At 34.5% G+C, this 12,628-nt stretch overlaps 1 protein-coding gene across 1 annotated transcript in view; it reads right to left on the reverse strand.

The window, feature by feature from the left end:
- LOC107159922 (C-type lectin domain family 4 member A-like) overlaps positions 1-12,391 on the reverse strand; it is an 18,128-nt gene extending 5,737 nt beyond the window's left edge. Inside the window, exons 1-4 of the mRNA XM_015506570.2 lie at positions 11,984-12,391; positions 9,255-9,371; positions 5,837-5,947; positions 2,718-2,869 (exon numbers count right to left, since the gene is read on the reverse strand). Of these exons, the coding sequence (XP_015362056.1) occupies positions 2,718-2,869; positions 5,837-5,947; positions 9,255-9,371; positions 11,984-12,065 (462 nt within the window). The 5' untranslated portion in view covers positions 12,066-12,391. The remainder of the gene's footprint in view (positions 1-2,717; positions 2,870-5,836; positions 5,948-9,254; positions 9,372-11,983) is intronic.
- Between the last annotated feature and the right edge of the window lie 237 nt (positions 12,392-12,628).

Raw genomic sequence — 12,628 nt, forward strand, 5'->3', positions numbered from 1 at the left:
GATAGTAGAGGATAGGAAAGGCAGCAGAACACAACAGACACTAGTATGGCAATATGTAAATCAATGGATGTGTAACTGATGTGATTCTGCAATCTGTATACGGGGTAAAAATGGGAGGTCATAACCCACTTGAATCAAAGTGTGAAATATGATATATCAAGAACTATGTAATGTTTTGAACAACCAACAATAAAAAATTAAAATAAATAAAAATAAAAAAATAAATAAAATTTAAAAAAAAAGAAAAAGGTCATCCCTGCCTTGTTCCATATTTCAGAGGGAATGCTTTCAATTTTTTTTTTAATTTAGAATGATGTTGTCCTGTGGCTTAACATAAATAGCCTTTGCAATGTTGAGGAATGGTCCTCTTAGCCCTAGTTTTTCTAGGGTTTTGAACATGAAAGGATGCTCTATTTTATCAAATTCTTTCTCTGCATATATTGAGAAGATCATATGATTTTTAACTTTGAATCTATTGATGTGATGAATTACATTTATCGATTTCCGAATGTTGAACCAACCTTACATCCCTGGGATGACCCCTACTCGATCATGGTGCACAAATCTTTTGATATATTTTGTATCTGATTTTTCAGAATTTTATTGAGGATTTTTACATATATACTCATTAGAGATATTGGTCTGAAGTATTCTTTCTTTGATGTGTCTTTGTCTGCTTTTGGAATCAGGGTGATATTGGCCTCATATGATGTGTTTGGAAGTGTTCTTTCTTTTTCTATTTCATAAAATAGTTTGAGAAGTATTGGTGTTAGTTCTCCTTTCTCTCACAACACACAAACCACAACTCAAAATAGATCAAGGACCTAGGAATTAAACCAGAGACCTTGTGCATGGAAGAAAAGTAGGCCCAAACCTCCATAATGGCAGATTAGGCCCCAACTTCCTTAATAAGACTTCTATAGCCCAAGAATTAAAACCAAGAATCAATAAATAGGATGGATTAAAACTAGAAAGCTTCTTCTTAGCAAAAGAAACATTCAGTGAGGTGAATAGAGAGAAAACAGAATGGGAGCAAATTTTTACTATAAGCATTTCAGGTAGATCACAAATATCTAGGGTACATAAAGAACTCAAAAAGCTGAACACCAAAAAAAAAAAAAAACAAATAACCCAATCAGTAAAGGGACCAAGGAAATGAACAGTCACTTCTCAAAGAGGATACACAATCAATCAACAAACATATGAAAAAAATGCTCAACATCTCTAGCAATTAGAGAAAGGCAAATCAAAACTAAGATTTTATCTCACTCCAGTCCGAATGGCAGCTATCAAGAATACAAACAACAACATTGTTGGCGAGGATGTGGGTGAAAAAGGCAGACTTATACATTGCTGGTGGGACTGCAAATTGGTGCAGTCAATCTGTAAAGCAGTATGGAGATTCCTTGAGAAATTGAGAATGGAACTACCATTTAACCCAGCTATCCCACTCCTCGGTTTATACCCAAAGGACTTAAAAACACTATACTACAGGGACACAGCCATATCAATGTTTATAGCAGCACAATTCACAATAGCTGAACTGTGAAACCAACCCAGATGCCCTTCAGTAGATAACGTATATGCATACACAATGGAACATTATTCAGCATTAAAAGAAAATAAAATCATGGCATTTGCAGGTAAATGGATGGAGTTGGAGAATATCATGCTCAGTGAAGTAAACCAATCCCTAAAAACCAAAGGCCGAGTGTTTTCTTTAATATGAGAATGCTGACTTATAATGGCAATGGTGGGGGGGTGGAGTAACTTTAGAGAGGGAAAAGGGGAAGGAGGAAAAGGGACCATGAAAGGGGGTAGAAATGACGGTGTAATGAGTTAGACATTATTACCCTAAGTACATGTATGAAGACACGAATGGTGTAGAAATACTTTGTGTACAACCAGTGGCTTGAAAATTTGTGTTCTATATGTGTAATATAAAATGAATTGCATTCTGCCATCATGTATAACTAATTAGAATAAATAAATAATTTAGTAAAGAAAAAATCCCATCAATGTGTACAAATGTAATGGACCAATTTTTTAAAATGTAGCAAAAATCTTTTGATTAACACATAACTATTATACATATTAAAGGTTATAGTGTGATGTTTCCACAGAGATCTTTATATAGAAATGAGGGGGGAAAGAAGGAATAGCCAGATGGGGTTCCCAGAAATACAGGTTTTCTCAGCTAAGCAGAGAAGTATCATATTTTCATTAACTATGGAAGCAATTCCTATCCATAATCATAATGAATTCCTATCTCAGACTCATTTCCCCACTTTTGTTACTAAAGGAGCATTCTTCAAATATGTGCACAATTAAATTCTTACAAATTTAATTATTTTTCACTGATTCTTAAATTTCATTCCTGATTGCTGTGACTCTTGATTTCACTTTATTTCCCTATTCAACTTAATACCCCTCTCTGTTAAACAGTTAATAATTTATAAAACATATACATATTGAAAGAACAAGCTGCTATTTTCATCCTTTCACTAAAGCCCCAGGTATTATTTTTAATTCCACAATTTCTTTCAAGTTAGGTTAGTTACATTGAAGAAGGTACAAGGTGTGGAATGTGAAGGCTGAGGAAGCCTCTCCTATCTGTCTTATGGAAAGTCATCTGTCACAGCACCAATATTCCTTCTTAGCAAGGATATGTACAAAAATCAGACAGGCTCATGACTCCATTGTCTCTTAGAAAGTACCTGCTCTTCCTTGCTGTTGATCACCACCAGATGAGCCTCCATTGTAGAGCAGTTCTCCTGACTGTCCTTCCAAGATCTTTGTTTAGAAGAAATAAAGTAGCAACTGGAACTAAATGACTTCCAATTCTTTGGGCAACAGCTCCAGACTTTTCCTTTATCGGGAAGAAGGAAATATAAGTGCAACATACAAAAATCTATTTTTAAAGTGCGTTTATTATTAAAATTAAGGACCAAAGGAGACCACATGAGCACCGTTATCCTATCTTCATCCAGTTGTAACAAAGAGCCAAGTCTGCCTTCATCAGGTATTCATGTGTCAGGGAACATTTCTCCTGCTGAAGTGGTATCAGGAAAAGCCAGCAAAAACATAATAATATTTTAAATAAGACCCCACCTCTGAAAACTCAATACAAAAATGTCCAAGGTTCAGCAAAAGATAGCTCTTTACACCAAAAACCAGGAAGTTCTCAAATGTAATAAAAACTGATAATCGACTGATGTAAAAAATCATGAAAACAAAAATGTTAGAATTATGTAACAAAGATTTTTAAAGCAGCCATAATAAAGATGCTCTAATAAGAAGGAGCAAACATTCTTCAAGCAAAGTTTTAAAACAGCAGACTCAACAAAGAAACAGAGATATAAAAAAACTACAGAAATTTTATCATTGAAAAATATAATCACATTTTAAGATGTCAGTATAGGACTTAACATCAGAATGGAGGTAACAGAGAAATAAGTGAATTGGGAGGGACAAACAACCAGAATTTTCCAACCAAACACCAGAAAAATAATAAAAACAATAAACAGAACTTCATTTATCATGATTTCAAATGTGAATATACCAAACAACAGGTTTGCAAAAAATATGAAGTAAGAATTCACACAAGTGGAAAGAAAAGTTGAAAATAGATTAATAAAATTAAAGAAATCCAGGCAGAAAATTAGAAAACCGTTGAAGAACAAAAACTTTATCAACCTACAGAATCCAATCAACATTCTTAGAAGAGTCTACTCACCAACAGACTACCAATTCTTTACAAGTGCCTATGGAGCCTATGACAAGATAGACCACATACTGAGATACAGAACATACTTCAAGAAATTTAAAATCATTAAAATCATATAGTGTAATTCAACAACAATGAGAGCAAACTAGAAATCAATGAAAGAAAGAAAACAGAAAATCTCCAAACACTTGAAACTAAATAATACATATAAATAACCCATGAGTTAAAGATGTGTCAAAGATAACTTTAAAAAATACATTGAATGAATGAAAATAAAAATACAACATATCAAAATTTCTAGGATATTATTCTTCAATAAAAGGAATCAGGGCTCTTCATAGAAATGGTTAATTCTAGATAGGGACAGAAAACAGACAACATGAGTCTAGAGCATTTTGTAGTTACAGAAAGTAAAATACAAAAACAAACAAAAAACATATTGATGGCAAATGACAAAGGCCACAAGAGCCAACAGAAAGACCACCCAGTAGTCAAAGTTAGAATAACAAGATAAATGAAGTGGCAATGGATTACAATCTGAAATATAAAGTAAATAGACATGAGTGCATGCAGATGTAAATGATAGAATAAATTAATAAATGGAATAGAAAAGACAAACCTCAAATGCCTAAGAATTCCAAATAAATTATATAGATACTTCTTGATGGCTAATTTTATATACTAGTTTTATCAAGCATTCTGGGTATTGCTTCAAGGATATTTTTGAATGAGAATCACATTTTAATTTGTGAAATTTTAGTAAAGAAGTTTGCCTTCCAAATGTGAGTAGATCTCATCCCATCAGTTGAAGATCTTAATGGAACAAAAGAATGCCCCCCACAGGCAAGAGAGAATTTTCCAGCAAACTTGCCTTTAGACTTCATCTGCAACATTTGCTCTTCCTGGTCCTGCAACAGATTGTCATTGTTCTCAAACTGCTACTTTTCCTGAGTCTCCACCCTGCTGTTTACCCAGATCAAATTTTAGACTTTTCAAGCCTCCATAATTGCAAAAGCCAAATCCTTAAACTAAATTGTCATATACATATTGCATCTGTTCCTCCAGACAACCCTACGTACTCCATCCTAATGGTCAAGAATAACTCCTCAATCTTAAAGTGTGAGCTATGCATAGTAACTTCTTTACAAACAGTACAGTGTGGAAATGGAAGACGGAAAAGTAGCTTTAAGTTCAGCATCAATTATTAAAAATTGTTTTGATAATATATACTCTTGAAATAATGTGATGAAAATAGCATTTAACATCTATGACCTTCCTCCCAAAAAACAAATAATCCCAATCTAACCATTAGAAAACTTCAACTTTTAATAGAGAGACAGCCTACAATATATAGAACAGTATTCCCCAAAATTGTCAGTGTCATCATAAACATGGAAGGTCTGAAAAACTATCACAGCAAATAAGAGACATGACAATTAAATGTAATTTCACAGGCTGCATGGGACTTTAGTACAGAAAAAAGAACAATAGTTGAAAACTTACGAAAAAAATCAAGAACTGTGGGATATGAAGGTGGCTCAGTGATAGACTTGTCTAGCATGTGTGAAACCCTGTGTTTAATTCCCAGTACCAAAAATATTGTAAATTTAATTAGTGATAATATGTTAATATTGATTCATTATTTGTAGCAAATACTCTTAATTACACAGTGGTCACTGTGTGCAGGATGGAATTAAAACTGGATCTTTCAATATCATATGCTTATGTTTTTGTAAATGGAAATAAGGTCTTTAAATAACATATATTAATATAAATAATTCAATCTCACAATAATATAGCCATTATCATTATTGTCATCAATTTTTTTAACTGACATGTGAGAAAAGGAGCTGCACTGCACAGAAACTTCAGAAAAAAACAGGCTGAATAAATGCAACACCAGTATATCATGTTTCACAATTAAGCTTCACATGAACAACTTTGAATTCACAAACAAGAATTTTAGACCCTATGAATTATATAATACATTTGTAGCTTAGAACAATCATGAGATTCCACTTCTTATTGTGATCTCCCTGGTAATCATAAATTCTGATTTGGGATCATTACCTACTACAGTAATTGAATTCTATGCACATTAAGTTTTACCTTTCATGGTTGAATTGATTTTTACACACTCCAAATTTGTATGAATCATTTCTTTTGTAGAACTTTCATAGTTTTTTTCTTTGAGCAGCTGAGAATTTTTTAGAAAGAAAGCTGTAAAATAGAATATAAATCAATCATTTTGCCAGTAGCATTAGGTTACTGCTCCATACATTACTTTCTTGCATTCTACACAGAAACAAAATCCACAAATGTCTGATTACCTGATAGGACAGAGCATGACAGGAAAAGTTTCCCCTTGACCCCACAGTCAATGGAATAATGATCCTACTACTTTTAAATGATTAGGTATCTCTCAGGAAGAGCTAAAAGATGAAGAGTTGAAAGAGGACATGACAGTTCCATCATAATGGGACCTAAAGGATCTTGTCCACAGTGTTCTTCAATACTTAACCTAAGATGCCAACAAAAGCTAAATATTGTAGGAAGGAAGTGGAAGTTATTTAAGGAAGTACACCACCTGGGACTTTGGGGGAAGGAAGAATTTGCTAATTTTAAGCAACTCTGGTTTATCTTAAAGAACAGAAAAAAAATGTTTTTCAAAAACCCCAAGACTGATCAAGAGAAAATTGTTCTTCATCTCTTTTGTCTTTTAACTCTCTTCATCACAATTGATTCTAACTCCTCAGTGCACCAGGTCTCTCCCATTTGAGAACTAATTCACACCTCCCCCTAGAAATTGAATTTTCTGAGTTACAGTGGTATCTCAGTATTACAGCACTTGCCTAGCATATGCAAGACCCTGGGAGAAATTACTGCAAGAAATTAAATTTCCTCTTTCCTTCTAACCTCCTATTTGTTCCTTGACCCACTATATTCTGGCTTTGGCTTTCATCAATTTATTAAAACAATCCTTGAAATGGATCATCAGTAATTTTCTAGGAGCACTTATTAGTCGTCTTCTAATGACCTTCTTGCTATCATTCACCCTGGGTTTTCCTCTGTAGCTCTTGGTGCAGTGCTCTACCTGTTCCCACCTCCGCTTTCTTGCTGCTGCTTCTTATCCTCGTCCATCAGCTCTCTTCCTCCATTCAACTTTTTAAAAAATGTAGCATTTCCAAGAGTTCTATCCTAATCCCTACTTCTTGCTTAATGTGCTCTTCTGGAGTGATAGCGTATATTCCCATGCTGGGACTTGCTGTCATTATGTGAAGGACTTCCAAAACGCCAGACCTCTTTTCTAAAATCCAAGCAAATATGCCTGCCACTGGACATGTACATTTGTGGTTTGACACATTTTCCCCAAAATGTAAATAATCATCTTTCTAAAAAAACCTGCTATGCATCCTATATTGCCTACCTCTTTGAATAATTCTTCACTGCTGAGTTTACAAGATCAAAATATATATTCACACTTAACTTCTCTGGGTCCTTTAATCCCCAGTATCATCAAGCTTTGGCCTCCTTCATTATATCTTCTTTACCATTCAAAGCTACCTTTCTTCTATTTCTTCAATAGCACCACCCTCCTTAAATGATGCTCTCAATGTTTCAAATGGGATTATGAATTAGCATCTGTTTGGTGCATTATAATTATACATAATAATAGGATGCACTGTTACATAATCACATGTGCTCATAATATTATTTGGTCAATTTCATTCCTAGTACTTCCAATTTCTCTCCTCTCTTCCCTCACCCTGTCCCCTTCCTCTACTACTCTTTCTTCAATTTTCATGAGTGCTCACCCCTTTTTCTCTTTTTGCTCCCAAATTATCATATATGAGAAAAGACATACAACCAGTGATTTTCTGACTCTGGTTTATCTCACTTAACGCAATGCTGTCTACATCAATCCATTTTCCAGGAAATAACACCTCTCCTTACCTTCACTCTTGTCCTCATAAATCCATTTTCACACCTCAGTAAAAGCATATCCCCAAAGTTAAATTTGACTATGTCAATTCCTTCCCCAGAATTCCACAATGGCTGGCCAGGACTGACTCACTGCAAGATGGGCATCAATATTCCATCCGCCCTATACTCACACCCCTTCCCAATGTGACTTTTCATGTTCTACAATCAACAAGTGGGGTCTGTTTCTTCACCACTAGAATATAAGCTGACTTTAAGATTCCATTTGGCCAAAAGAATATGCAAAAGTAACCATGCTAAATCGAAATTGAAACTTCATTGTGCTTGGTTTTCTTTTTCCCTCTTTCTTGGAAATCTGCCAGTGGCCATGTGAACAAACCCAGGCTATCCTGATGAGTAATGAGAGAAATGTGGTTATTGCCCCTTTCATTCCAGCTGACATGCTCTTCCTCAAAAGCCACGTTGCCTGTGATTGGTTCCTAACAGCATATGCATGACTGAGTTCAGTCAGGACCAATGGAAACTCCCAATAAGACCAGTCTAAATTGCCAAGCCACAGATGCATGAGCTAAATAAATAGCTGTTTCAAGCCACTGTTTTAGACTTCTTTATTAAGGAGCAAAGGATATTTTATAAAATATCAAAATTTTTTTATAATGGTACATGACATTCTTCATGATCTGAGTTCTGTTTATGACTGCCACAACCAGATTCATTTCATAGTTTTTCACATAGTACTATATGCCATGTTTATATTTCCCCCAAATCTTTGATACTATAATATGTCTATGTTATTTTTGATACACACAGTCATAGATGTCTCCTCCTTCAGCAAACCTATCTCAGCCTCCTGTGCTTATTTCTTACCTGAACAACACTTCCCATCTACTGTTGTAATCACTGGTTATTTTGACTATTCTATTAATGTCTTGACACCAGTGGCTGTGGCTATTTCTGGATTCTCTAACAAGGCGCCTAGCAAACAATATGTATGGCCATTGTTACTTATCAAATTACCAAATTAATGAATAAAACATGTATCTTAATATATGCTGACATTTATGACTTTTGAAAACTTGATAAACTCTGAAATACAAGATATGCATAAATCTACTTATTTGTTAAATTAGTTATCACAGTATTGACCAAGACAGAAATTATTAGAAGGAAATTCACTGGAGAACTCTTCCTGGAACATTTCTTGACATCTTCTGCATGTTCACCTGCTCATCCCAAAATATAAATGTCTGTGAAGTCAAATAAGGCTAGCCTTATAAATACAATTAAGGAATTATAGATGTGTCCATACAAAGAATCTAATATAGAACTGATGGCTCATAGATTTCATTCTGTAAACCAACACATACACATATATCTACTTTTCAAATTCTCTCAATGAAGATGAATCCCATTGTTTTTCCAAAAGCAAAATTCCCAGTGAATTCTCAGGAACTCTATCCACCCACTCAACTCCCCAAAAATTTATTTTTCAAAGGTCTGGATCATTGTGAAATGTCAATTTCTAATGAGTAGCTTCTATTCATGAAAAGCAGGCATTGCTGACTGACTTAGTTGGCATACTTACTGATAAAAGAGACAGACAATAAGATTTCCTTCAGCAGGAAAAGTATCAGCAACAAGGCAAGAAGAAGCTTGGAAAAACCAAAATTACTCTGGAGAGGAATGGTGTTTTCCCTGGGATCTGAAGAATAAATCAAATTAATTCATCAGTAATAAATTCTATCCTCATCAGTAATAAGTTCTATCCTTATTTCCAGTTCCTCCTCTATGTGAGTTGGTTTTTGTCACTGTGATCAAAATATCTTACCAGAACAACTTATAGTAGAAAAATTTTATTTTGGGTTTGTGGTTTCAGAGGTGTCAGTCCATGGTCCATCTTCTCCATTACTCTGGGCCTGAAGTGAGGCAGAACATCATGGAAGAAGAGTGTAGTGGAGGAATGCTGTTCAGCTCAAGATAGCCAGGAAGCAGAAAGAACAACCAAGGATCCAGGGGAAAAATATAATCCCTTGAGGAATGATGTTGATCAAATTATATTGTTATATCATGTACATGTATGAATATGTAACAGTGAATCCCACTGTTGTGTAGAATTATAATTAATCCATAAAAATATTGAAATAAAAAGTATATAATCAAAAGGCATGCCCCTGTGACCGAATTTCTTCAGCCACACCCCACCTAATTACCAACCAGCAATCCATTCTAATTATTAATCCATCAAATACATTAATCCACCAGCTAGGTTATGGGTCTCATAACTGTTTTATCTCTTTAACATTTATGAATTGCCACATAAACTTTTTGGAGCACATCTCATAATCAAGCCATAACATTTTACTCCTGGCCCTCAAAACATCACATCCACCTCACAAAAAAAAAAAAATGAAAAATACATTTAGTCCATCTCCAAGAGTCCCCATAATTTTCAAAGTTCCAGTACACATCCAAAGTCTCCTCTGTGACTCAAGACAAACACTGTGTTTTGAGCCTCTGTAAAAATCAAAAGTTATATACTTCCAATATACAATGACATAAAGTAAATTTTCCCATTCCAAAAAGGAGGAATAATGATATAGAGGAAGGGATGGAACCAAAGCAAGTGAAACTCAGTCAGGCAGATATTAGTTTCTGTAACTCCATGTCCAGAATCTGGGGAATATTGTGGTGAGATGTAATCTTCAAAGGGCTTCTGCAGCACCACCTAAATTTCCTTGCTGGTTGTAATTCACATGGTCGCTTTCTTAGGCTGACTCCCTCTACAGCCAACAGCTTTCCTCAGCAGACATTCCACACTACTGGCATATCTTAATCCCTGAGATCTCCATTCCAGCTTCAGCTTCCCCTTCACAGCTTCATGTGTCCCCTCTCAAGGAAATCCTGAAGGGATTCCAACACAGCTTCACTTTGTCTGAACACTCAAGTCTTCCTTTGAAATCTCAGTGGAAACCTCCATGATCCTCTGGCTGCCATCAGCTGAACAACTCTACTCTGCCATGCCCTTCCACCATGATGTACTGCCTCACTTTAGAGCCAGAGTGATGGAGCTGACTCACCAAAGACTGACCTCTGAAATGTTGATCCCAAATAAAGCTTTCTTCTGTAAGTTGTTCTTATCAGGTATTTTGGTCACAGTGAAAAAAAAAGGAAACTTTCTCCCCTTATTACTTTAAATTTTCTTCTATAAACCACAATCACTAATACTGTGAATATTTGAAATAACATGAAAATGGAAATTTAAAAAATAAATGTTTATTACAAAAACATTATAAAATACCCAAAAACAAAAATTTCTATCATTGAAAATAACTATTGTTAATTTTTTGGCACATGTCTCTTCAGCAATTTTTGAAGTGTTTACAACATATATGTGCATTTTTCCATTTCATTGACACATATTTACTGATTTCTGATTCATTATTTTCTTTTATACTGTATCATGAACATATTTTCACCATAATTTCTTTATTAATATTTTAATTATGGTTGCTTATTATTTATTACATATTTAAATAATATTTCAGATTGCATCCATTTATAAGTAAACTATAAAAGATAAATCTTTCTAACCAAGTTTAATATTTTTAGAATAAAGTCAACCTCTTTAGCCACTATTTCATGGTTAAAAACCATTTTCTGGACACAGGGCATACCTTCAAGCTTTTGCTTAGGATACATAAAACCTAAAATTGGTCACCACCAAAGATGAGGGGGTCAGTGGGGACACATTCCATTCAGATAAAAGCACTAAATAGGAGAAACACTTTCCTTCAAATTATGTATATTATCTTAATTTATTCATTTATTTATTTTTATTTATGTATGACGACAGAATGCATTACAATTCTTATTACATGGCCTCTGGAACAGGAATCCCCTGTGTTTCTCCTTTGCTAGCAAAGTAATAAGCTTTTTTTCTTTTTCTCAAAAAAAAATTATGTATATTGTCAATGATGAGGAGGAAAAATTCAGTATTATATTCTTTCAGTTCTGGAAATATAGGTACACACATTTCTACATATTCATATCTTAAAGGATATACAATAGAATTCAATGTCTGTTAATAGTAAATGATAATAGTAAAGAAAATATTATGGACGTTTTCTTTCCCATTTGCAACTTTACAACACCTTAATTCCTATCTACAGGCAGCACAATCCTAGAGATTCCTGGGTGTCCCAGACATGATCACTCAGATATAACAGCAACTAACATTACCTCTGGCCTGCTTATTAACTGTCTCTTCATCTTTCACCTCATAATTAACTTTGACCACTGGAAAATGATTTTTACCTGCAGGAGAATTTGAGTTGGTGCCTGAGGACTTCAATTCATTTTTGAAATTCACTTCAGCATAATATGTTCCCAAAGCCATCTTGAGAAGAAACCTTCTGCTTTTTTTTCAGAAATCCCATGCAATATTTTTCTTAAAACATATTACAAATGAGAATCCAGCCTGAGAGTAAATTGTTCTACCACTTAACTAGATGAAAGCAGAAGTAATAAATATACACATACCCCTAAGATTGAAAACATGTGAAACCACTGGGCCACAGAGGTCCAATCTTCCTGACAACCAGATGAGAATTTCAGCTGTCATAGTAAATATAGCTAAAAAATATAACAAAAGTGGTTACTCAAAAGAAATAGGAAGGAAAGGAAAAGAGGAATCAAGCAATTAAAGAAATCTTTTCTGAGAACTTCATTCTATAAATTCAACAGCAAAACTGAAATTTGTGAGCTTCTACATGCAAGTGTAACCTCTTATTAGCCAACCACCTGAGCAACACTTGTTCACATTGTGTTCATATCATCATGTTTGACTGATAAGGCAGCTTTTTGTACTACATTCTAAGGTTATCATTGATACAAATCTCCTGAATACAGCCTGCCCATGTTCAGAGCCACCTTCCTTTAGCATGGTGGGGAAGCAAAAGT

This window comes from Marmota marmota, unplaced genomic scaffold (genome assembly GCF_001458135.2).
Source record: "Marmota marmota marmota unplaced genomic scaffold, marMar, whole genome shotgun sequence".
NCBI classification, from domain to species: Eukaryota; Metazoa; Chordata; class Mammalia; order Rodentia; family Sciuridae; genus Marmota; species Marmota marmota.